Genomic DNA, 27,952 nt, shown 5'->3' with positions numbered 1-27,952 from the left:
AAAAAATTAACGACTTGATAAATAATTTTGCTTCGGAATAAAATATCGTATAAGAATGACTATTTTACGGGAAATAATGTAGGGATTCAAAATGAAAATGGCAATAGTATTTTCTCAATAAATACTATTCGGGATAATGGAAATACCTTTTGAAATCCGAATCGGGTCTCACTATGTGCATTATAAAATTGAAAATGTATTATACCGGGCGGACACAAAATGTAGATGGACCAACTAACAAATATTTTCTAAAATGAAAATAAACACGGCTAAATGAGAGGACCTCTAATGCAATGTGGGTATTTGAAAATTGATTCTAAAAAGTAGCGGATTTGCACGCTACACACCCCCCATCTCGGAAAAAAAAATTTACAAATATTGGAAATTTTTTTTAATAAAACAAATAAAGAAGATAAAGAAGACGAAGAAAATATGGAAAGAAGAAGAAAAAATAATTGAAATTAAAAGTGAAATTAACAGCCATGGAGGAAGAAAGAGAACAAAAACAAAACGGAATAATATATGAAATAATAATGAAAATGGAATAATAATGAAAATTGATTCTAAAAAGTAGCGGATTTGCACGCTACAAGAATAAAAGTACAGGAATTGACTAAAGAGGGGGGGATTTAGGGAAAAAATAAGTGAATTAATCAACAAATTAGAGATAATAGAGATCCCTCATGTTTAAAGCATCTAGCACCCTAAGCAATATCTATTTTGGTTATATTAAATTCGGTTTATATAAACCACGAACTTGATGGATGAGTGTGCTGTACTAAGTTGTTGACTAAGAAAGAGGAGCAATGGTTGAATAAGAATTTTTTAATTAATAATTGGGAAGGTGAGACCAGATGGACCTGTGTCTGAGAAAAGGAAATAGTGAATTCTGATAAATTGTTCTGATTAAATTGGGATGTAAGGGATAGTGACGCGCAACGTATAGCCACTCCTACCCAAAAGTCAACCTCACCTGCTCGTGTGATGATCTAGATCATGGTCATCTGGTACATCCTGCTAGATAACTAACGAGGCTCTGACGTCCGAGTGATTGCCGGTATAAGCAATCCCCCCACTTACTGACCAACGGCTTCGGGCGGATGAGTTGGTAAGTGGCAGGGCACTCTTTTGTCCTGGGGTTGATAAATCGGCCCCGAAGGCGAATGAACCAAAATTTGGCCAACGGCATAAGGATTTAGAAGGTAAGGGGAAGCCACTAAATTAAAGATCCACATGGATATCCCTGGAATAATTATCTTATATGTCGGACAAAAGTGAACCAAAGGCCCTCAGTTCCGGGCAGACCTTAGATGGTCCGAGGGTGCTAAGAATCCCCCGGGTTCGACTTAAAGATGTTATTCGTAAAGTAGCGACATGGAACATCAATAGTTTGTGCATCCCAGGAAAGATAGATAACTTGCTCAAAGAAATGCGGCGCCTAGAAGTGAAGATAATGGGTGTAAGTGAATCGGGGTGGTCTGGCTCAGGTATTTCCCATAAAGACAACTTTACAATGTACTATTCCGGTAGCGACACCAGAGATAACTACCACAGACACGGAGTTGCAATAGTACTTGATAGTGGAATTGCGATGTCTGTTATAGATTACATACCCATTTCAAACAGAGTAATAATAGTGAAGTTAGCAGGCCAACCTATTAATATCAACCTAATCCAGGTTTACGCGCCCACAGCTGATAAACCTGAAACTGAAATTTTAGCTTTCTATAAAGACATACATGAAGCATTAAAGGTCATAAAGAAAAACGACATTAATATCATAATGGGCGATTTTAACGCCAAAGTTGGTAAGGGTAGATGTGGCGATGCGGTAGGTAATTTCGGTCTGGGTAATAAAAATGAGCGGGGAGACTTATTAATTGAATTTTGCGAAGAACATGATTTTGTCATATCCAATACATGGTATCAGCTCCCACCAAGAAGATTGTATACATGGCGAGCACCTGGAGACAGGCCAGGTCATATTATACGAAATCAAATTGATTACATCTTGATAAACAAAAGATTCCGCAACTATATAAATAGAGTGGCTGCTTACCCTGGTGCAGACATTTCATCTGACCACAACCCCCTAATCGCAAATGTAAGGCTTCGACTGGCGAAGGTTAAAAAACCATCAAATAAAAAATATATAAACATGAGAGAACTAATGAGAGATGAAGAGCTTAGAACTACATACGGCAACCACATCAACGAGAACCTGAGAAATATACAAGTAAATTGCATAGAGGAAACCTGCGAGAAAATAAAAATGGCTGTAGCCAATGCGGATGAATCAATCGCAAGTAAAATAAAAAGAAATCACAAAAACGAGTGGATGACGGAAGAGATACTTGAGCTAATGGAGCAGCGCCGACAGTACAAAATACATCAGAACCAACGTAAATACAATGAAACTCAACGTACGATAAGAGCAAAAATTAAAACCGCAAAGGAAATCTGGATGAAAGAGCGTTGTGAAGAATTAGAATCACTACAAGAAAAGGGGGACAGCTTTGGACTACACAAAAAAGTTAAAGAAATTTCGAATATATACAAGAAACACCACGAGACAAACCTGAAAAATGATCAAGGCGACTACGTACATACCCAGGAAGAACTAGCTAAAATCTGGACAGATTATGCTTCGTCCCTCTTTGCAGACAACAGACCGAATCTGCCAACTACTAACCTATCTACAGAAACTTTGTCCGGTCCTCCGATTATTCGCGCCGAGGTGGAGTACGCTATAAAAATAGCAAAACTAGGCAAGGCCCCTGGACCGGATGGCATTACTACGGAAGCCCTAAAACTGTTGGATGATGACAACATCGACACTCTGGTAACAATCTTCAATGCCATATATGACACCGGCCACATTCCAACGGATTGGCTTTGTTCAACCTTCATAATGATCCCTAAATCACAAAGAGCGACAAGGTGCAAGGACCACAGACTGATTAGCTTGATGAGTCATTTACTTAAAATATTTCTTCGCATACTCCACACAAGAATGTTCAGAAAACTAGAAGAGCTGAGCGGCGAGACACAATTTGGTTTCAAGAAGGGACTCGGGACGCGCGAAGCATCATTCTGCTTGAATACCCTGGTACAAAACTGTATGGACCAACGAAAAGATATAGTCATCACATTCCTCGACTACGAAAAAGCTTTTGACACCGTAAAACACGATGAAATAATAAAAATGCTACACAATGCTGATATTGATGAGAAAGATACAAGAGTTATCCAGAATCTCTATTGGAATCAAAAGGCACGTGTGAGGCTGAACAAATCAACAAACACAGAGGAATTCGAAATTTTACGAGGGGTGCGACAGGGGTGTATTTTGTCTCCTATGCTGTTCAACCTCTATGTGGAGAATGTTTTTGCAGAGGCACTTGAAGGCACTGATTGTGGTATAAAGGTCAACGGGTACCCGATAAATAACATTCGTTACGCTGACGACACCGCAATAATCACAGATAACGAACATGATATGCAGTTGATACTAAATAAAATAAACACCACAGGAAAAACATATGGCCTGAAGATAAATGCTGGAAAAACAAAATGCATGACAATAAGAAAGGGCGCATTTTTCAGAGTACAACTGCACGTAGATAATGCTCCAATCGAGCAAGTGAAAACATTCAAATACTTGGGAATGATGGTGAATGACCAATAGGATCCTCAACAAGAAATAAAATGCCGTACCGAACAAGCAAGACAAGCTTTTCTTAAATTTAAACCGCTACTTTGTAACCGCAATCTTTCCTTCAATCTCCGTTACAGAATGGTTAAGTGCTATGTATGGTCCATATTGTTATACGGCATGGAGACATGGACGTTGAAAATATCTTCCATTAACAAGTTGGAAGCCTTCGAAATGTGGACCTTGCGAAGAATGTTCCGCATACCATGGACAGATAGGGTGAGAAACGAGGAAGTCCTAAGAAGAGCAAATACTGAGAGAGAATTGCTCAGCTTGATCAAGGCATGAAAGATTGGATACCTGGGCCACATCCTGAGAGGGGAATCCCTCAACTAATTATCCAAGGAAAGATTGAGGGCAAGAGAGGAGTAGGTCGCAAACAAATGTCGTGGCTGCGAAATATAAAGAACTGGACAGGCGTAACTAATACTGGCGAACTTTTGCATGCCGCAAAAGACAGACGTCTGACCTTAAGATAATTCGCCAACGCACTATAGGTGCACGGCACCATAAGAAGAAGATAAATTGTTGGACTGTGAATTGTGTTTGAATGATTACTGAGTTTAAAACTAATGAGTAGATGGTGGATATATGAAATGACAAAAAAATAATAAAAGAAAGTAAGATGGACAGGAATATGATGTAGACATGAAGAGTAGAGATAAAGATGAAATAGTGAAGTATAATGGACATGGGTAGTTATGAAGTTAACAATAGGGTCGGAAAAAAGGGGGGGTGTGACAATAGTGTAAAGAAAGCTGTGGCTTAAAGAGACACAATTATTGAATAGGAATAAAGGTGTGGACGATTATAGAGGAAGATAGAAGCAAAGAGGGTAGGGCAAATTGGGAAATGTGGGTTATGAGAAGAGTTGTCGGTGTAAGGGTTGAAAATCACGGTTGAAAGATACATGGCAATTGACGCAGTTGGGGCTTCTTTGCTTTTCTTTGACTATTTCCAAGTCTTCATACAGATCTAATTTTAGAAAGTTTTTTTGAGGAATATTATGTAACAAGGAGACGTCTTCTGGGATGTTGAGGGAATGTTTCTGTTGTGTGAGAAGTTGTGAGAAGGTGGAAATGGTCTCTCTTTTAGTGTGTTCTAGGGAACGGGAAGCTAGTGATCTACAGGTTCTACCTATATATGTAGCATCACAATCAGAGCACTGTAATTTGTAGACACCACTACGATTCATGTAGTTGATGGGATCTTTTGAATTAGTTAGACATTGTCCTAGATTATTCAGGACTTTAAAAGAAATGTGGGTATTCTCAACAGATCTTTTTAAGAGATATCTGATATCTCCAGAAAGACGTTCTTGAAGGTATGGTACGGAAGCATAATAAGGTTTGATGGTCAAGTCTCTGGGGAACGCAGCCTCTCTCAATAATTTAAGTTGTCTCTTATGGATTTATTAATGAGGTTGGGGTCGTATCCATTGTTAGATGCTATTTGCTTTAGAATGCTGAGTTCTGTATGGTAGTTGGGTTGGGATAATGGGATTGTTTCTAGGCGGTGAATGTAACTGTGGAGGGCTGCATATTTATGTGACATTGGGTGGTTGGAAGATAAAGGTATGATATGGTCGGTTTGTGTAGGTTTCCTATAGATACTGAAATCGAAATGATCGTTTAATCTGGTAATGGTGAGGTCAAGAAAGTTAATAGATCATAATAGTGAACATAAAGTTCACTATGGAACTAGAGTCATCTCAATCTATTAACTTTCTTGACCTCACATATGTGATGCTACATATATAGGTAGAACCTGTAGATCACTAGCTTCCCGTTCCCTAGAACACACTAAAAGAGAGAACACTTCCATCTTCTCACAACATCTCACACAACAGAAACATACCCTCAACATCCCAGAAGATGTCTCCTTGTTACATAATATTCCTCAAAAAACTTTCTAAAATTAGATCTGTATGAAGATTTCTTCAGCCGGAAGAATTTTAATCTTTAGTCAATTTGTTGGGCCCACTTATATAAACCTTTTACTATACGAGCAGTCAAAAACAATTTCATTTAAAAATAAGGTCTTATATTAGCTACAAATATGTACAATTCAATTTTACCTTGTCCTAGATGTGATCAACATAAATGGCAATATCATTATATCTAAGCTAATCAGTCACAAATACACCTTTTAGACCACACTCCATACGACAAAGAGTAACATGGGCTGCCTAATGCATACGTCATTCTCTTAAACATGACGTTTACGTCTATCGGTACATCTTTCATATCCAAAATTTAAACAATAAAAATTTTTTTAAATCTTAACACTTGGATTGCTGTTATCATTTTTAACATCACTAAAGCTTTTGAATCGGTTGGCTGCAGTAATATTATGTATAACTACACTGTTCCATGGTGCATTGACATTCTGTTTTCGACACCGTTCATAGGTATTTTGTCAATCAGTTGCCAGCTGAAGTCCGTTTGAAGATGTCTACCCTCCGGACATATAACAATATTTCACTAATATATGATTTTAGTAACTGACTATGTTCTTTAGGTTAAAGTAGATCCAGTTTGTATTCAGGCTCATCATGCCAGACCTTATCGAAATCCTGGGCAACATTTAGGAAAATTGCCGAACATAATATTTGATCAGTGGTTTTGTGGATCTGGTCTAGTGTTGCGTGATTATTTCTAAACCCAAATTGATGTAGAGGGATAATACATTTTTGTTCTATTATAAGTTTTAATTTAGATTTTATAATGGGTGGATTTTGTCTTATTGGCCCTCTTGAGTTTCCTCGTGGATCACCATAATACGTAAATCACTATCTTTTTCATAGATAAGCTTCCTTAAGAATTTGTTTATTGATTCGTGTTTAATTTTTTAATTTCCCTGCTTAAATTTTAAATTATTTAATTTAATCTGGTTTTATTCACAGTTGTTCTGCATTGCTGCTATTTTCTTCTCAGCCTTTTTTTCGGCAACCATAATTCTTATATCAGTCGGGTAATTCTAACTTTCCATCCTTTTTTTGATTAGCTTAATGTTCACCCACGCTGCCTGCCATATATCTATGTTTTATTTCTCTACATCTTGGTCAAGCTCTTTGATTGTTTTCAAGCTGACGTTTAGTTCTATTCCGTTTTCTAAATCCTGTACGAAGCATATCCAATCCGTGGTCTTGTTAAATAATGCTGGGTTCTCCTTTTTTTTTAATTATTCCAGCTTATTGTCATTATTACTAACGAGTGACCTGATACTATGTCCACTCCCTCTTCTATTTTAATATAATTTTGTGAGATTTTTCTAGCAATATAGAAATCTAATAGGTCTGGTATCTTATTCGTATCTCTTGGCCAGTACGTTGGCTTGTCAGTCCAACAAAAGTTACAGTTATGCTCTCTAGCTGCAGAATATAGTGCACGCCCTTTGAGAACGATCAACCTGGAGCTCTAGTAAGTGTGCCACGCTTTAAAATCTCTGCCCAAGATAATTTTTTCGTCAAAGCTTTGTATTTGTAAGGATTAATCTTTTTTCAAATTATATTTTGGTGGACAATAAATTTCCTGTAATTTTAATATTATGTTTTTTACAATATATATTAACATATTGTTGTGTGAATACAACGTTTTTTATTAGTTTGGACTGGGTTGACTACTCTAACTAAAACTCCTCGATTACGGCTGTTTTATCGGTGCACCAAAACCTAGGGACAGTGTTTTCTCTGTTATTTACCGACAAAATGTCTCGAAATTTGGACACATTATTCGAAATTATGTTGCCTTTAAAATGATGGTTTTACTTTTTTTATTTTTTTGAAACTTCTGTTGAAAAATTGGATTATACTGTTTAACGTTCTATTATAACCAAAGTTTTTACGCCCATCACTTGAAAGAGTTTTTTTTTTCTGTAATCGTTGATTTTTGTTTCACCTTTCTGTGTCCAGTACTAATCGAGAAAAGCATGTTCCAACTTTGAAGAAAATTGCTAAAAAATACTAAAATCTAATAGTGAAACGTGTTACTCATCATTGGCGCTAAGTTTCATCGTTATCGCCTTCGTATCCTACACAACGTGGGTCAACAATACGAGATACGAGATACACTCTCTAAATGAAGGCGATTCGACACATAACCTAATCGTCCTGACCCTGGGCGCAATAGAATTGAACTATTTGCAGCCCCACAACAGAAAGAAGACAAGTTGGCCAAACTTCAGAAGAATTGTGAGCGAGAACATCGGTAACATCCCAACAATTAATAATATTACAGAACTAGAAGATAGTGTAATAAAACTAGAACAAGCAATAAACAATGCTATCGATGCCAGCTCCAAAACCGAAACAATCACAAGACAAAAAGGAGGAAGATTCAGGGATATAAGTATAGAACTTCAAAACCTAATCAAAGAGAAAAACCGGAAAAGAAGAAGAGCCTACCACACAAGAACGGTAGAAGACAAAAGGATTGCAAATGAGCTAGACAGGGAAGTGAAAAAACAACTTCAAAATCATAGAAATGAAAGCTGGGACTCCTATATCGATGAGCTAAATCCTAACAAATCCGCCTTCTGGAAGTTATCTAAAATCCTCCGAAAGGACAAGAAACCCATACCTCCCCTACACGGAGTAAACGGGATTGTCCATACGGAAATCGACAAAGCCGAAGTCATGAAGGACGAATTAGAAAGGGCGTGTAGAAACAACGAACACCCCGACGATGACATAGACTTTGAGGAAGAGGTAGAAAGAGCAGCGAGAAGACTAAGAAGGAAAAAGGGCAGAATAGGTATTACACATACATCTCCCGAAGAAATAAAGGAACTTATAAAAATGACAAATGCCAAAAAAGTCCCAGGACCCGACAACATCACAAATAGAGCGCTGAAAAATCTACCAACAAAAGCTGTTGTTTATATCACTAACATAATAAACAGCATGCTAAAACTACGATATTTCCCAGATAGGTGGAAAGAGGCACACGTAATAATGATTGCAAAACCTGGTAAAAACGGCACATTTCCGCAAAATTACAGACCTATCAGCTTATTATCATCTATAAGCAAGATAGCGGAAAGAGTCATACTAAAAAGACTCAATGAAGAATCACAAATGCTAGGAACCATACCAGAGGCTCAATTCGGGTTCAGAAGCGAACACTCCTGTGAATTACAGGTACTACGACTTCTAGAATTTATCACCAAAGGATTTAATGAAAAAATGTACACAGCTACAGCTTTTCTGGACGTCAGCAAAGCCTTCGACAGAGTCTGGCACCATGGACTCATCTATAAAATGAATGAATTTGGTTACAGTGAGGCGATGACATGCCTCCTTGCGTCATATCTTGCCAACAGAAGGTTCAGAGTTCGAATAGGGGCAACCCTATCCGAAGTCGGGACCCTGGAGGCGGGTGTGCCTCAGGGAGCGGTGCTGTCGCCTTACCTGTACACCATCTATACGGCTGACACGCCAAAAGAGCCAGGCTCTCTGTTGAGTCTTTACGCTGACGACACAGCAATAGCTGTTAGCTGGAGAAACCCGGATCATGCAGCTAATCATCTGCAAAGAGCACTAAACAGATTCCAAAGATGGTGCATGAAATGGAAAATAGCCCTAAATCCAGACAAAACACAGGCTGTAATGTTTAGTCACAGAAGAAGTGTACCAAATCGCGAAATTACAATCGAAAACACCCCAGTAGACTGGACCAACCAGGCTAAATACTTAGGGGTACATCTAGACAAGAAGCTAACGTTCACTGAGCACATCAATCAGCAAGTACTCAAAGCCAAAGCGTTGAAAAGTCAGCTCTCAACACTTATAGGAAGGAAAAGTAAACTACGATTTAAAACCAAAATCAGGGTTGCGAATAGTATTATCCTGCCAGTCCTAACATATGCATCCGCAGCGTGGGGACACACCTGTAAAACAAACAGGAAAAAGATACAGACCACTCAGAATCAAATAGTCAGAGATGCCCTCAAGATACCAAGGTACGTACCCTTGAGATACGTATATAGAGACTCAGGACAAACAAGAATCCTACGCACGCTAGACGAGAGAGCATATGAAATTTTCAACGGACTAAGAAACCACCCAAGCAGAATGTTAAGAGAGCTGACTAACTACAATGAAAACATAAGGACGGTACATAGAAGACCAAAACAACAGATAGCTCGATATAGGGAGAACCCGAACGAATAAATAAAGAATGAGATGGTTGCAAGAACAACGAACAAAGAAATGCAGTCATTCAGAAAACACACCAAAAAAACTCTGGCGAGAGGGTACGCTTTTCTTTTTAGGTTTTTAGGTAATTATAAGTCCAATATACACCGGGGTGTGTGAGAGCATTATACACTTGGGAATGCACACCCCAATACACACACACAAATAGGATTAAGGAAAAAAGGAAAGAATTGTTGCCCAGGCATTTTATAGTCCCGAAGCCACAAGAAAGTCCACAAAAAAAAAAAAAAAAAAATTAAAAAAATAAAAAAAAAAATTAAAAAAAAAAGTGTTTTCTGATTAAATAACGTAAATTCATATTGATATATTCATACTTTTCATTAAACCGTTTAACGTAAATTTACCTTACAGTTAGGTGGCATAACCACATTCACTAAAAACCGAGGATGTCCTATTACCCAGGGCATCTTAAGTAAATTTCAGATCATAAGCCTCCTCACGTAAGTCACACGATGAGGAGGGGTGGTGGAAAAGCCTGGGGGTCAGATAGGTACCACTTCGACTAGCGAAGTGTGACCGGTTTGATCTTCGGACATGTGGATCCCATTCTTACATTGGTATACACATGTTCCTAGGGGCAGGGTTGATCACTGCGTGTGTGTGTGTGTTATCGCCTTCGTGACGTCAAATCTCATGAACGTATGGTCAGTTAGTTCGTGTTAAAACTAATTTGAATGGAGAATAATGTATTTGTTGTCATTAAACTACCCGTCGGCCAGCGGCACTGAGTAAAGATGGTCTGGCGTAAGCGGTGTAGAAAAGTAAGTGATACGCCCATTTCAAATCGCAGTATGCTTGAACTGCTAAAACAGCCTTAAACTCAGTTTATATTAATTTAAATGTAAACAATTTACTCCGATATGCCGTTCGTTCTATGGCTGACAGTGATCTCTTTTGGTCAAATGCGTCGAGCGTGGCGCAATCGACAACGGCCGAAGGCACAGTGCCGTAACACATAATATGTTACCTGCATTTGTTCCATATTTATTGAAGTGCCTTTATGGTGTTTAATGTCTTGTTTTATGATCACTGCACTTCCACCTCTTTCAGCATTTGCTGGATGAATTGTTTGATATGCTTCAGTAGACCATTTGGTATGAATTTAATGTCTTCTAGACCCATTTTTAGGTTTTGATGGAGCTCTTTTACTGCTATCTTCTAATTTGACAGCCTTGTCATAACATCTTTTTTGAAAGCTTCTTGAATTTTTTCCTAATTTTCGAACCTAGCCATTATGTTTAATAGCATGTCTTCAATATTCAATATTTCTGTTGCTTTGCATGGCACCATTTCCCTTTACCACCGCTCCATATATTTTTCGTTTTATAGTGTTGATACTGTTGATTCTTGTTTTGTTTTCTATCGTGTTGAGAAGTACATAGTTTAGCAGTACTTTGTTGCTTAGCACTCTTTATTTTATTCAATGTAGTTTTCTTCATTGCAGCTACTTCTCTATATTTATGTAGTCTTAGCTACCTGACAAACTATATAATTAGCAGGGTGTTATTCCTTGCAGTTTACACACATTAGAATGATCCTTTTCGGATTTGGGATTGCTTTATGTGATGTGCTGACGCCCACTTTACACACTGCAGTATTTTAAAGCAGTATTTACGGGTGTGTGCCCGTATTCCTGGCATTTTTTACACTGGACTATAGTGTACTTTATTAAATGGATCATCCTATCATATTATGACGATTTTGTGAACCGTACTATGAAATTCTAGATGTCAGTTCTTAATTCGCTTAATTTATACACAGATAAACAGATTTCCAGTTTTGATAACTGAGAACTGTCAACTAAAATTTCCATGGCACAAATATTTAAAGCTAAATATCTCAATAACTGTTCAATTTACCTATAGGAAGCAAGTAACAAAACTTATAGGACCATAAACGTTGTTTCTAAGAAGGTCATAATATATAGGGTGACCAATTTTAAGTTCGCGTTTTGAATCACCACCACAAAATATTTTAAAGTTTAGTTAAAATAGGCAATATTAAAAAAATTTGTACTAAACAAACTGTTAACAAATTTATTATTTATAAAGGTACAGGGTGCCAAATCAGATACTGTTCCAAAATATAATTGGTCATATATCTTAAAATCCTTGGTATAAGGTAGCAAAATTCACTCATATTCCTTTAGTTTATTAAGTCTTATGTAGATGATATTATTTTTCTGCGATCGGTTTCAGAGTTTACAATTTATACTCCATCATCAGGCCTATGAAACTAGGAAGGATAACAGTATAAGAGACATACCAACACAATAATATATTTTATTTATTTATAGTTGTTGTAGTTAGTTTAACCACCATAGAAATCCTCGCCAACCAGTTGTCTATTAAAAAACAATTAAAACAAGGACACCCACCCACGGATTAAAATTAAAGTAATTAAAATATGAATTTTACAAATAAAAGGCAGATATCGAACACAGTTTTTTTTATTAAATCTTGCCCAAGTACTTTTGCTCTCAGAGCATCTTCAGGCGCATTCCGTCCAAAATTGTTGGTTATCCAGCACATCAATGAAAGTAATAAACATTAAATACATTAACACAAAATTTAAAAAAACACAAAATGTTTTGTTAACACAAAAGTTTTGCCTCCAGATCGATGTAGATCACATCTCATGAATACCAGAAAACAGTGGCCATCATCCTTCCGCTTTCCGTCATCTGTCCGATAGGACAGTCGCTGTGGTGTTCGCTGGGTGAAGTCCACTGTCTCGACTATTCTTTGGTCTCTGGTATGTACCAGTGGAAATATGTTTCATCGACGTTCACGAAACGACGCAGAAACTCATTCGCATTGGGATTAAATAGCATAAAATACTGCTCAGCAATCATCTCAGGGTTAAATCCGACGATTTTCACATGCCCAAAATTTCATGCGGAATATGACCCAGGCGATCTTTTGAGATCCCTAGTGTCTTCAATCGGCGGTCTGCCAATACGATATCGTGGATTTTTGTCACGTTATCCTCCATGGTAGCCGTTTTCGGGGCATCAAAACCGATGTGCGACCACGTTGAAACTCGTTAAACAAATTTTTGACGGTCACCATCGAAGGAGAAGAGTCAACTTACACAGCATCTAAACGCTCTTTGATTTCGCTGCGATATCCCTTTCAAAACAAATAATCGAATCACCGACCGATATTGCTCTTTTCTCATTTTTCTAAAATTCACGGACACTCCCGCTTTCACACGCTGTCAAAACAAAAGTACGAGTCCGATTCGGCTCAAATTTTGACATTAGCCGTCTATGAGAATGTACTACACGATAGTACATTTGTCTGGTAATAGTAATCACGCCATTCGTGATTCGTTTCGATTTCGTTATAGATGCCGTATTAATTTCAATGGTTTGAGCATTAATTTGAAAGAACTAGATTGCAACTAACATATTTAAAAAATGGTATTATATTTTCTTCTTTTACATTAATTTAAATTATTAGCACTGTCAAGATTTTCAGTGTTACGTTTGCTGACATAAAATAATGTTTCTCGTTGCCTCATTTTATAGATCGGTTCTTAAAAGAATATCAAGTACCTAATTAAAAATAAATAAAAAAAAAGAACTACAACCAAAAATGATAACTCGATATATTTATCCATAACAATTGGTAGGAATCATTCGGATTGTTTCCAAAAAGAGTCAAATCATGAAATGTTAGCATAAATGATTATATATAAATATATAAATATTAAAGAAAACGAGACAAAAACTGCATGACAAAGTGTTGCACAGATATGAAATGCAATAAACAAAAAATGTTTTACAGATTGTCATTCGTTAAAAATCTAGTGATGACCTATTAGAAAATATCTCTTATTAAAATTATCTACACGGTTTACTTTAGTTTGTAGTTTTCTTAGAGTCAAGGCTGTCAGGGAGCTGACTGTTAAGAATCTCCGTTATAGAGGAGCCTATGCTAGAAAATTTTAAAAAGAAAGTACCAACAGTACAACCAACCAACACAGTAAAAATCAAATTTAACACATTCTAATAAAAATCAAATAGATATGCAATTCATTTACCCCGATATATTTATATCCATCGACTTTATCATTTCTTTGTTTCTCTACCCCTTTGTAATGTTCATTATAAGATTTTTATTTTTAAATTAAACAATTTAGAAATGTCATAAAACCTTTTAGTTGACTTACCCTCAGGTTTCGGAGCATTTGGATCTTTAGGGTTAGCTGCTATTTCCAATTCGATATCATCATCTTCATAAAATTCTGGTAATGGTCGTCGCTTAGGTCTTTTAAGAGTATTTAAAAGCTGCTGAATTTTGGTGGATACCTTCCATCGTCCGGTACCAGTACCAGTATCATCAGATCCAGAAGAACCACATCGGTTAACTCTATCCGCCGCTGGTCTACGACCTCCTTGTGCTGTATTATGAGTGACATCCGGTGGTTGAGAATCTGTGAAAATAAAAATATTGCAAATAATATATTCATAACAATAACCTTGAATTACAGATTATTTTAAGAAACAAAAGTAAGTAAATGTTTAATAAAACAAATATATTACAAAAGAATTTAGAATCGATAATTTACTTATTTAACTGACTGTGGTATATCTATCTACTATTATAACTATCATAGTACAAATTTCTATCCAGCTTTCACAGAATATTGTCATACTTTGGTTTGGTATTAAAGAATTAGTAGTGTACTCTATTTACAATATTAATAAGACCATCCATCTGCTTTATAGAGTCCAAACACTTGTAGTAATTAATAGTCTGCTGCGATTTACTATTTTCATTATATTATAATGAAGCATACGTTATTATTGTAGCCTTGTAAATTATAGGGTCTAAACTTATTTTTTGAAGGATTTTTTTTATATCTATAGAAAGCACTTTTCTACTAGTGAATTGGATTTTTCGAATGTTTCAGTTGTTTTGTTAATTAGTACCCTTACACATTAAAAGTTCCTTTAAATGTTTTCCTTCGTGTTTGGAACAGTTGTTTGGTACTTTATGGAAATATTTTATTTTTATCATTTAAAATTTTTAACATAATCACTATTTTCATTTAACTTAATCATTCATCTTTAAAGTTTGCGCGTACAGTAAAAAGCACTTATATATTATATAAGCAGAAGGAGATGCCAGCAACTCTACTATATGGCATTAATCATCCAGACTATAATATCTAAAAGATTTGTGGGGTAAAATCATTGATTTAACTCTAAATCCCGTGAGCCTTATCAAGAAAGCCATTAACCCGACAAGTACTTGATTTTTATCGTAGCGAGTAACTGTGCGAGCCAGAATTTTCGCGAGTTCACGGGCTCCTCTTTTATTTAGTACCCAGAGCCGCGTGAAGAAGTTCAGAATTTCTTAAAACACCGTGACGCGAAAACCGTCTTCTTTCATGATACATAAGTACAGCTACCAGAAATCATCTCGTAGTTACTTACCACAAAAGGAAAATTAAAATAAACGATAAGTGGCTATTTCTATTTTTCTTGCTGCTAATAATTTCAGAATTGTAATAATTGCTCGTACTCATATTTACAACTACTGTTTTAACTTTTATGAACCCGCTATTATATATTTCCTACATAAACATTGATCGTGTCGAGTTGGATATTTTTTGCGGCACTTAAATTTAATTTAATATTCGAATTAAAAGTTGAAACTTCGAATATAATATTTGATATATTTTAATTTAATTTACATATTGAATTTGGCCATTCTGCATGCAACTGTTAAAATTTTCTTTTTTCGTAAAATTCGTTTTTCGTAATTTATAATACCGTTACTTTTGAATTAAATATTTTTGGTTTATTTTCTTAACTGACTATATTATTTTTTTTTTTTTTTCATTTACTATAATTATCATTTTTTGGCTTAACTGATTTTGGGAAAATTGGGTAATTATTTTCTATTCTATTCGTTTTTCTTCTGTTCTTTTCTTCAAAAGATCATTTAGAGAAGAACAAATAGAATTATTTGGAGATCGGTTTCTTCCAAAGCTCTCCAAGATTATTTTTTACGTACCGTTACTTATAACGTTTCTTCTTCACCCTATCTGACAACTCTACACGAATTAATGAGTTCAACATAGTTACGCTTCCCTAACGCATCACAAGCGTGAAAGTGACGTTTTTATATTGACGATCGTTTATTTTAATGCGAGAGTGATTCTGTCGATCGACTCGCTTTCTGTAGCTAGAGCCTATTCAACTTTTGAATCTCGGTGGTTTTCTTCTTCTTCTTCCTCTTTATAAGCAATTCTGCTTTATAAATTCTTGACTTCATCTCAGTGTTAATGTGTCTGTTTCGCCATTATAGTGTTATTAAGGCATCCTGCCAGTCTATTTGCTTTTTGTACTTGATCTCCCACTTTATTGTCCAGGTCTCCATAGCTAGACGGTGTAATTCCCAGGTATTTTCCTAGGTAAACTGCTTCAAGACATTGGCTCTGTTATTTTAACTTCTTCTTTTGATAAAGATTGACATGTATTTGACGTTTTTTAGCTTAAAAATGGTTTTAGATGACATCGTAGAACGCAGAGTTGTCAAAACATGCGCACTGCCTATTTGTTAGTAAATATTGTTTTGTTCTTACTTAATTTGTATTATCGTTATATTTGTATTTTATTATTCATTATTTGATTCCATGGCCTACCGTCGAACGTAAAGGTCCTATACGGGGCTCTGTGTTAGTAAAATTCGAATTTCGGACTATCGCGAGCATCGATACAGAAAATATAAATTGTGAAAATCGGTGTTAGAAGGTGATTAGTGAAACAAAGTTTTTTGTATCCATTTAAAAACAATAATTATACACAATAAGTAAGGTAATTAAGTGATAAGGTGGATAAGAGTTGAAGCGGAATAAACTAAAAAAATATTTTTTTATTTAAAATCCTTTATAAAAGGTATATAATTAAAATACCCAATCGGGCTACATCACAAAACGTTTTCGGAATCTGCATTCCATCATCAGTGTTTCCTAAAAGTATATAACCACTTTAATTAAAGAGAACGTGAAGTTTAAATTTTGACCAAGGTTAATACAAAATGTGGTTAATACTTACAGGTGTACATGTTTGGAGTCACCAAATTTTTGGGTAAAAACCCGTTTAATGTTATTTAAACTAAAATTTAAACTAATTGAAAGGAAGGATTGAAAATGGGCAGATCCACCATAGATCAAATATTCGTTTTAAGAAAATAATTCAGAAGAGTACGAACGAGCAACAGTTAAAGATAAACTTCCTCTTTATAGATTTAAAACAAGCGATTCTGTCATAAGAAGGCGTCTATACCATGCCCAAAGAGTACTTGGAATTCCGGAAAAGATGACCAGACTAGTAAAAATGACCTTAGTTAAGACCGACAATAGAGTAAGGATAGAAGGAAGCCTATCAGGAAAATTTAAAGTAAGAAGGGGACTAAAGCAGGAACATCCGCTGTCTCCACTCTTCAATTTCTTGCAGGAGGCAATAATGAGAGAGAGTGGAATACGAACGAAAGGTATGGTTTATGACAACAGAAGTCAGATCCTGGCCTTTGCATATGGTGTGGTGCTAATGGCAAGAACTAAAGGGGAACTGCTGAGGATTTTCAAACGCTAAACAGTATGGACTATACTAATGAGCAAAAGACAAAGTACATGGAAATTTGGCAGACGACCACATATGAAGGCACACAATTGAAGACTACCACAGACAACGAGAGTAAAGAGTATTGCTTCAAAAAGGTGACAGAGTTTGAGTATTTATGAGTAACCCTAACAAGTAAAGGGAAAGAAAGCCAAGCCATTGAGAAGCGGATTTCGAGAGGAAAGAAGACGGTCGGAGCTCTACACAAATATTATATATATATATATATATATATATATATATATATATATATATATATATATATATATATATATATATATATATATATATATATATATATATATATATATATATAATCGAACACCTCGAACACGACCTATGAAATGGAAATAATGATCTTAATGTATTTACCTAGAACGTTCGCAGACTTAACGAACCTGGAAACATCCGCAAACTGTGTAACATATTAGCACAATATAATGCTGATATTACTGCAATACAAGAAGTACGATGGACAGGCCATGGCATAAATAATCCAAAAAGCAAACTACAATATATACTATAGTTGCCATACAACCAGACATGAATTTGGGACAGCCTTTATAGTCAATAATAAGGTCAAGCACTTGATTATAGATTTTAAGCCAATAAATCCGCGAATGAGCTGCTTAAGGATCAGGGGCAAGTTTTTTAATATTAGCCTTATTAATGTACATGCCCCAACAGAGGACAAGCAAGATGAAGAAAAAGACAATTTTTATGATGAATTAGAAAGAACATATGACAATTGTCCCAGAAATGACATTAAAATAGTAATCGGTGATCTGAACGCAAAAATCGGAAGGAAAGAAATATATCTACCGCACATTGGTAAATATAGTCTCCATAATATTACTAATTCGAATGGACACCGAGCAGTCACCTCCGCAGCCTCAAAGAACATGGTCGTAGGAAGCACTGTTTTCTATACAAAAAAATACATATGGGGACTTGGACCTCGCCTGATGGATTAACGAACAAACAAATTGATTATGTGATCATAGATGCTAGACACTTCTCCAACCTTATGGATGTCCGCACCTATCGAGGCGCCAATATTGATTCAGATCATGTTCTAGTTGGCACAAGAATTCGGGCTAGAATCTCAAATGCGAAGAAGGAGAGAAGTACCAAAACAAGGCGCCTTAATATTGAACTCCTCAAAAACCCGCAAACGGTAGAAAGGTTTTAAAACTATATCGAAACTAAATACATAACTAAAGAGAATCTAACAATTAGTGAACAATGGGAAACGTGTAAAAATTACATTAAAAACGCAGCAAATAACATTCTAGGGCCGCAAAGACCACCACCACGCAATGAGTGGTTCGATGCTGAGTGCGAGGACATTACAAGAAGAAAGAACAACGCATATAAACTGATGCAGCAAAGAAGAACCCGAGAAAAAGAACAAAAATATAAAGATCTCAGAAGAGAAGAGAAGTACATCCATCGGAGAAAAAAGCGAACTTATGAAAATAGAATATTGGAAGAAATTGAGGCATTAAAAAACGGAAATCAAACAAGAAAATTCTATAAAAATCTAAATAAAGCAAGAAAAGAATTTAAACCAAGGATCGGACTATGTAAGGATAAGGAGGGGCATATACTCAATACAAAAGAAGAAGTATTGAAAAGGTGGGTGGAACACTATAAAGAACTGCTTACTATCGAAGTAGAAGATCCAAATCAACCATCCCCAGGAGCAAACAACAATACACCATTGGAGCCTCCATCAATTCAGGAAGTACGGGATGCAATAAAACACCTAAAAAATAATAAATCTCCAGGAAGTGATGGTATACCCGCGGAACTTATTAAATGTGGAGGTGCTACTCTGACTAATCATTAATCATATATATATAAAATCATACTGAGAGCCTGGAATGAGGAACAAATCCCAGAAGAGTGGTGTATTGGGATCGTTTGCCCGCTACACAAAAAGGGCGACGAATTAGAATGTAGAAACTATAGGGGAATAACCCTCCTTAATACAGCATACAAAATATTTTCGAGTATTTTATATGGTCGCCTGAGTGAATATTCAGACGAGCTTCTTGGCGAATATCAAAGTGGTTTTAGGCCTGGTCGATCAACAACAGACCAGATCGTTGTGCTAAGGCAAATACTGGAAAAAACCAATGAATTCAATATCGACACATACCATCTTTTCGTAGATTTTAAATCGGCCTATGATAGTGTCCTAAGAAATAAATTGTATGAAGCCATGGATGAATTCCACATCCCCGATAAACTTATAAGATTGGTTAAGGCTACAATGCTTAAAGTTCTTTGCAAAGTCGAAATACAGGGCGAACAATCACAGGCATTTGAAACGCATGTTGGGCTGCGACAGGGAGATGCGCTGGCGTGTCTCCTTTTCAACATAGCTTTGGAAAAGGCGGTCAGGGATGCCCAAATAGACAGCAGAGGAAACATTTTTAATAAATCATCCCAAATTTTGGCATATGCAGATGATGTTGATCTAGTTGCCCGCACAACACGCAAGCTAGAAGAAATGTATACCACCTTGTCAAACGCCGCAAAAAATATGGGCCTGCAAGTAAATGAAAATAAAACTAAGATAATGGCATCAACACCCAACAATAGAGCCAGAAACATCGGCCACCAATTCACGGTTGATAATTCTACCTTTGAAGTGGTGGACAAATTCACATATTTAGGCTCCTTGATCACCAAGGAGAACGTCATGACGAAAGAAATCAAGCGAAGAATAATCCTAGCAAACAAATGCTATTTTGGACTGAGTAGACATATGAGAAGCAGAAGCTTAAGCCAAAAAACAAAAATAACCATTATACAAAACCCTTATACAACCAGTGTTGACATATGGGTCGGAGACATGGACCATTTCCAAGGCAGATGAAAATCTCCTGCTTATATTTGAACGAAGGATCCTGAGAAGAATATTTGGTGGCATCTATGAAAATGGTGTTTGGAGAAGGAGGTACAACTACGAGATATATCACAGATATAAACATATATTTGGTGATAAAGACGTAGTATCCTTTATAAAAATAGGAAGACTAAGATGGGCAGGACATCTGGCAAGATCACAGCAGAACAACCCTCCTAGAAGAATCCTTATGTCACAACCTGTGGGAAGTAGAAATAGGGGTAGACCAAAACTCAGATGGAGGGATGGTGTAGATGAGGATGGTAGACAAATAGGCGCAGCAAACTGGCAACAGTTGGCAATGGATAGAACTGACTGGCGTAATAGACTTGGGAAGGTCGAGGCTCTTTTATAGGGCTGTAGCACCAATGATGATGGTGAATCGAACACCTTTCTACCCTAAGGTGTGAGGTAAATACATAATACAGGTTACAGATACACATTCCATCTCAAATCCAATGAAAATACAGAATTCTTGTTTTTTTTATTCTATTCTGTGCACAAATTTTGTCCATTCTTTCTTGTTTTTTGCCTTATTTTGAGCTTCTGACCATTCCATTCCCCTACTTTTCAAAATCTGCCCTACTACGTCATTCCAGGTTTTCCGTGGTCTGCCTCTGGTTTTAAACTTTTTCACTTTAGCCTTCTAGACTTGCTTAACGGGTCGGTTGTCGCTCATTCGGCACAGATGACCAAACCATTTTATTTGTTGTGTTTCAATAGCATGTAGTACAAATTCTGTGCCCAGTTTTTCTCTCACATCTTTGTTTCTTATTTTGTCTCGTCGTGTTATTCCTTTGACTCGTCAAATATTTCATATCAATGGCTTGTATCTTACTTTTTAATTGCTTTGTTAAAACCCAGCTCTCGCTTCCATATATCAAGATTGGTCGGAATACTGTCTTATAAACTGTCATTTTGGTTCTTCTGCTGATTTCCGGTTTACTTATGAATGCTCTACTAAGATTATGGTACACTTTTGAAGCACTACTTATTATTTCTGTTATTTCATTCTGCATGGTACCTTCTTTGTCTATTGTAACCCCTAGGTATTTGAATGCATCTACTTGTTCTATGAGTTGTTGGTTAATTTCTATGTTAACATTTCGGTTAGTTTTCGCTATTAGCATCACCTTGGTTTTATTGACATTAATCTTCATGTTTCTAATTGCCAGCTCATTATTCCAGCTATCTATATTTTTCTGGAGGTCCCTTTCGTTGGAAGCGAATAACATGAGATCATCTGCGAATGCACACTCAGCTATACCAACCGGTCGTAGTTTACTATATCCGATATGTACATACTTTGTGTATACTTGCTTTTGTTTCCTTAATTATGTCGTCAATAATCAATATGAACAGTGTGGGGCTCATAACACCTCCTTGTCTTAGACCCTCGTTTATTGCAAATATCTCTGATTTGAAGTTATCCTTACGTACATAACTCTTGTTATTTTGATACAGACTTTTGATAGCACCTGTTAGTTGATGGTCAATATTTCTATTTTGCAGACTTTTCCAAACTGCTTCCTGGGACACTCTGTCAAATGCTTTCTCAATATCAAGAAAAGCCATATATATTTCTGTGTTCTTTATTCTAGCTTTCTCAATTATTTGTTTCAACGTAAATATATGGTCTTGCGTACTGTATCCCTTTCTAAACCCACTTTGTACTTCATCCAGATGTGGTTCAACGATGTGTCTTAATTTCTTTTCTAGGATGCTTTCATATATTTTGGAGACGATGCTGAGTAGATTAATTCCTTTATAATTTTCACAAGAACTTGGGTCTCCTTTCTTAAACATTGGTAGTATTATGCCAATTCTCCAATCTTCGGGACCTGTACATCGGTTCCTCCAAGTCATGTTCATAATTTTGGTTAAAAATTCAACTCCTTTCGGTCCCATTGTCTTTAACATTTCAGCATTGATTTTGTCATGACCAGCCGATTTACCTCTCTTTGTATTATTAATTGCTTCTTTGACTTCTTCTATTTGGATATAATTTTCTTGTCCATTTTCTCCTTCTACTTCTATCATTACAATTTCCTCTTTCGGCTGTCTTGGTGTTAGGAGTTCGCTGAAGTATTGTCTCCATCTTTCTATAATCTCATTTGGTCTGATAATCAGCGTGCCGTCTTTATGTTTCACCTGTTTCATCGTTGTTTCTTTACCTTTTCTTAACATCTTTAGTGCCTTGTAAAACAATTTTGGTTACCCCGGCTATCTGCCTCCATCTTCATTCCAAACTCATCCCAGGCTTCCTTCTTCTTCTTCAGCACCATTTCTTTCACCACCTTTCTTTGCCGTTTATATTCTTCGTAACTATTTTCTGTTTTCTTGTTTAAGTATATTTTCCATTTCTGTTTTTTATATTTTATTTGGGCTTTTAATTCATCGTCCCACCATCGTGTTTGCTTCTTATTTCTGTTTACATGGTTTATTCCACACGTTTCTTTTGCTGTCGTCACGATGGTTGTTTAAATTGTTTCCAAGTTTCCTGTAAATTGTCAATACTATGTGCATTAGATAATTTGGCTAGTTTTTCTTCTATTTTATTTTTGAACATGGCCGCGACTTTTTGGTCATTTAGTTTATAGTTTTGGATATTCTCGTTCACTTTATTATTTTTCGTTCTTTGTTTAGTGGTTTTAGGTGTTTTTGGGGTAATCTTATCTTTGTCACTACCAGATAGTGGTCACTATAGATTTACGGGCCTCTTTTAACTCTGACATCAGTGACCTCTTTCCTAAATTCTCTATTAATTAGAACGTAATCTAGAATTGATTTTTCATTTCTGCTCCTGACTTCCCTCGTGAACTTGTGTGTATATCCTTGTATTCAAAAAATGTGTTGGTTATAATCAAATTATTCTTCATGCAAAAGTCTATCATCCTTCTTCCGTTATCGTTTCTTGTATCTTCCCCCTGCATACCCAAAATATCTATGTTATCATCGTCTCTTTTACCAACTCTGCTATTCATATCGCCTAGAATGACTATTCTACCTTTCACATTTTCTCTAGCATCATTGAGCTCTTCCCAATATTCTTCTTTAACTTTCAATGGTTCGTCATCATTAGGGCCATATGTGACTAATATAGTTGTTATTTCTGAATTATCTAGTGTTATTTCCATCAATAAATTTCTTTGTGATATAAATTTCCAATTTTTAACATGTGACATATAGCATGCTCTCATTAGGCATCCTACACCTTCTGCCGATCTACTATCGGTACTGACTCCGCTGTACCGATACACAAAAATACATGTTCTTTATCCAATTCATCCATTCCTTGACCTTCCTTTTTAGATTCCGTGATCGCCAAAAAATCTAATTGTGCTTTGTCAAATTCATCCATTAATTCTTTCTCTTTTCCATTAAGGCTTCTGAAATTCCACGTAGTCATTTTTATGTACGTTTGTAGTCTATTTGCACCTTGATCTTGTATTAAATTTTCTTTGTTACAGTTTTCTGTTTTGTCCAATTCATTTATATCGTTAAACCTTATTCTCGCCTTGTTTGTTATTCCAGGTTGATCAGTTCTATTTGGCTGATGGTCTGCTATTTCTTCCTGGATTTGTTAAGAGCCTTCATCTCCCTGTTCCACGTCCATACTTCTCCATTTATAATAAGTTTTTGAAACCCCATTTGGACTGTACTCCCTTTATACTCCAGTCACTGTGGAGGAAAGGAGGTCAATACCTCTAAATTTTTTATAACTGAATCGATTTTGCTAAAAATTTGGAATTAGGCTTATCTTACCTCCCTCTTCAAAAGTTATATATGCGCTAGGTGAGCTTTTTATTTTTAAGGGGTGAAATCACCCCTTATTGAAAATAATGAAAAAAAATTATATTAAAGCATTTTATGGATTTAAATCGTGTTAAATTAGGTAATTGAAATATTGTCAATTATAATAATGGATATTGTGTACATTCTCAACCCTTAAATAATCTTAAAAACCACCCCTTTTAATAAAAATAATTGTAAAAAATCGTTTAACAGGTTCAAACGCTTTTGTAGTGCATTTATATCATCTACAATGTAATTCTCTGCTTATATAAAATAATTTTGGTTGATTGCAACACTTCAACCCTTAAAAACTACCCCCTATGTCAAAATATATAAAAAAATCTTTTTAAACAACTTCAAAAGTTTTTAATGTACATTTATATTCAAAAATTCCTTTCTTATCAATAAAATATTTTTTGATTGGTTGCTTATTTTCAACCCTTAAAAACCACCTCTATGCTCACGAAACAAATTCCCCTTTGGTAAATGTCTAAATAAAAAAATTAAGTATACTCATGATGTTTTTATTGCAAAAAATTATGCATGAAAATACTTTACATTAGAAAGTATACAAAATATATTTACAAAAATAAAAATTATTTACAATATATCAAATTATTCATTGTCTGAAACGTCATTCTCGTCGTGTTCTAACTCCACCTCTTCGTCTATTGCAGGACAGTTTTGACAATTGTCGCCAGAGCATGTTACACACGTAGCATCGCAAAATAGACCTAGTCTACGACAGCCACACGCTGAGCCGCAACCATTTTTGCAATTGCAAAAATCATTTTCAATAGTTCTTCTGGTGCAGGTGAACTTTTCATTTTTATTGGTTGTAAAATATCATCACTCTTGAACCATCCCCAATCCGTTATATCAATCTCTTTGTTTCCAAGCCATATCTGAGTTTGTAAATAAACTCTTTTGATATGCTCATCCAGGGCACTTACAGTTGGTACAAGAGATGATAATTTAACTGCACTATTTTTAGTTGTGGCTTTAATAAAGGATTCGTATCGCATTTGTTCAAGTAATGATGAATAATCTTCGACCTTATTCATTTTGTTCATGTGGGTGTCTTTGGCAAGGCCATACAGCAAAATTGTACAGTATCTCCCAGCTTCTAAAATGTCTTCGAGATCTCAAGTACTCCTGTCATTGGCACTCATTGGCGGCTTGCCCACGCAACTTCAAAGAAGTGTCGCTTCTCTGTGTTCGTTAGTTCTCTGAAGCAGATGTTCAGTTTAGAGGTGACTATATTATATACATAACATATATATATATATATATATATATATATATATATATATATATATACATATGTATGTATGTATGTATGTATTATATACATAACATATATATATATATATATATATATATATATATATATATATATATATATATATATATATATATATTACACTCTTAAATATTGGGGAAATCTGCAAGAAAGACTCTAATGTGTATCAATTGTTTCGCCGAACGTTTTCGCCAAAGAGAATTAATTTGGCTTCTTCAGGGCTGAAAGAGAATAAATTATAATTAGCTACCATATATTATCTATTAAAACATTATTGATCTTACCGTAACTTAGAATTGTAGAGTTAGAATATTAAAAAACTTTGCTAGTAACATAGTGGTGTTTTTTGTTACTGTGTGCAAAAAAAGTTTTTTTTAAGGTTTGAAATGTATGGTAGCTTTGAACTTGACACGTAAAGGCTTACCCAAGGTTAATCGAAAAACCCAATGTAACTACATTTAAAAGGAGGTAATTCTTTGAATTGTCGGCAATAACTAAATTTTTGATTTTTAGATAGTTAAAAGTGAGGTTCTGTTTTAGCCAGATTAATTCTCTTTGGCGAAAACGTTCGGCGAAACAATTGATACACATTAGAGTCTTTCTTGCAGATTTCCCCAATATTTAAGAGTTTACTATTTAACTAATCTGCAAAGATTAAATTTCTTTTCTATATATATATATATATATATATATATATATATACATATATATATATATATATATATATATATATATATATATATATATATATATATATATATATGTATGTATGTATTATATACATATTTGTGTGAGTGTTAGTGTGTCTGTTACCAGTTTTTCGAATATACTTGAATAAAGCATTTATATATATACAGAAAATAAGTTGATGCTCCAAAATATAAATAACATGCTCCAAAATTTTTTTAGAATAACTCCGTTAATTTTTAAGCTACAGTGTCCATTAAAAAAATATTTTGAAGGTAATTTCAAAAGCTACAAGACTAAGTAGATTAAAATATGTTAAAATTCTTTCTTTTTAAATAGTAAAGGGCCAAAGTGCTGATTACAGGTGTGTCAGCCGCTGTATCTAAAACTTCAATTGGCTATATCTCTATTATTTTTCGAGCTACAACAAAAATAAAAAAATCAAAATTTTTGCTAAGAAAAAAACTACATTTTGATATAGAACCATTTTTCACGTATCTCTTATAGTTTTAGATTTATTTTGAAAAAATGCAAATTTTTAGATAATTAAAAAAAAGATTTTTTAATTTAAACATGATTTTTTCAAAAAATACGCATTTTAAACAGGCTAAACTTTTAAAACTTATATATAACACTAAAAAAATGAATTTTAGAAGATATACGTTTAATTTCAATTCTGATCGAAATAGTGTTACTTATACTGCTCGTTTTTTTTTTAACGCTAGAGTAATTCAAATTCTTTCCTTCGTATTTCGCTTTGTTTTAATCGAAATGGCTTTTAACATAGCTCATTTTAAAGGTTTTTTCTAGCTCTTTAAAAAGTGTTGTATGAGCTTTTATCAAAAAAGATGTCCCTTTTTCGATATTTGATGTTAAATGCATTCAGTATAGTATCCCAAAAATAAAAAGTCATCGTCAAACAATTATAAATCGCTTAGTATTGTACTTATAAAACTTAATAAAAAAACGATCTCTTTGTTTTTTTATAAGCTTTATTTTTGTTCATTATAGATTTTTCAATAAAACGCTTTGTTTTTGAGTTATTCGTACAAAATCATTGGAAAACAAGTTCTTTTTTTGCGAAAAGTTTACTTTTTCAAGTGCGTACAACTCAAAAAGTATTGATTTAGCGAAAAAAAATTTATATGATATTTTTTGTTTAAAATTTGATTCTCTATCAATTCCCGGGGTTATTTTGAGTGTAAAAAGTTCAACCCCCTAGATGGGGTGCCAACCACCCCAGGGGTAGAAGCACACATCGGCACCATATAACTTATGTTTTTTGAGTAATTTACTACCCACTGTAAAAATTTCAGATAAATCGGTGCAGTTATAAAAATTTAAAGGGAAAATGCCACAGTAACTGGACTATTACTCTTTTCTTCCTTAGCTTTAACTCTAATTTCTTTTTGAACAATTCTCTGCTGTTCGCTCATATCATCATTTATATATACTTTGTGTTCTCTAATATTTCTTAGTTTGGCTTTATTGTTCATAAGTGTGTATTTCTGGTTACTATCTTTTATTTCTAGTAAACAGGTCTTTTCTCCTATTTTAATTGCTCTTTCTATTTCAATCTCAATGTTCAGGTGCGTACTTATATATCTTTGCATATTGCTCTTCACTGTTTCTATTGGTAGTCACTGAATTACTACATTATTTTTTACTTTCTCGTTCTC

General features: G+C 35.0%; 1 protein-coding gene across 9 annotated transcripts in view; it reads right to left on the bottom strand.

The window, feature by feature from the left end:
• DIP2 (disco-interacting protein 2) overlaps positions 1-27,952 on the bottom strand; it is a 1,036,664-nt gene that overhangs the window by 151,030 nt on the left and 857,682 nt on the right. For all 9 annotated transcript variants that reach the window (XM_072540500.1, XM_072540501.1, XM_072540502.1 and 6 more), the window contains one exon: positions 14,109-14,372. In XM_072540500.1, coding sequence (XP_072396601.1) covers positions 14,109-14,372 — 264 coding nt within the window. The remainder of the gene's footprint in view (positions 1-14,108; positions 14,373-27,952) is intronic.

The sequence above is a fragment of the Diabrotica undecimpunctata genome, chromosome 8, assembly GCF_040954645.1.
Source record: "Diabrotica undecimpunctata isolate CICGRU chromosome 8, icDiaUnde3, whole genome shotgun sequence".
In the NCBI taxonomy this organism is placed as follows: Eukaryota; Metazoa; Arthropoda; class Insecta; order Coleoptera; family Chrysomelidae; genus Diabrotica; species Diabrotica undecimpunctata.
This window is presented reverse-complemented; position numbering and strand designations above follow the sequence as displayed.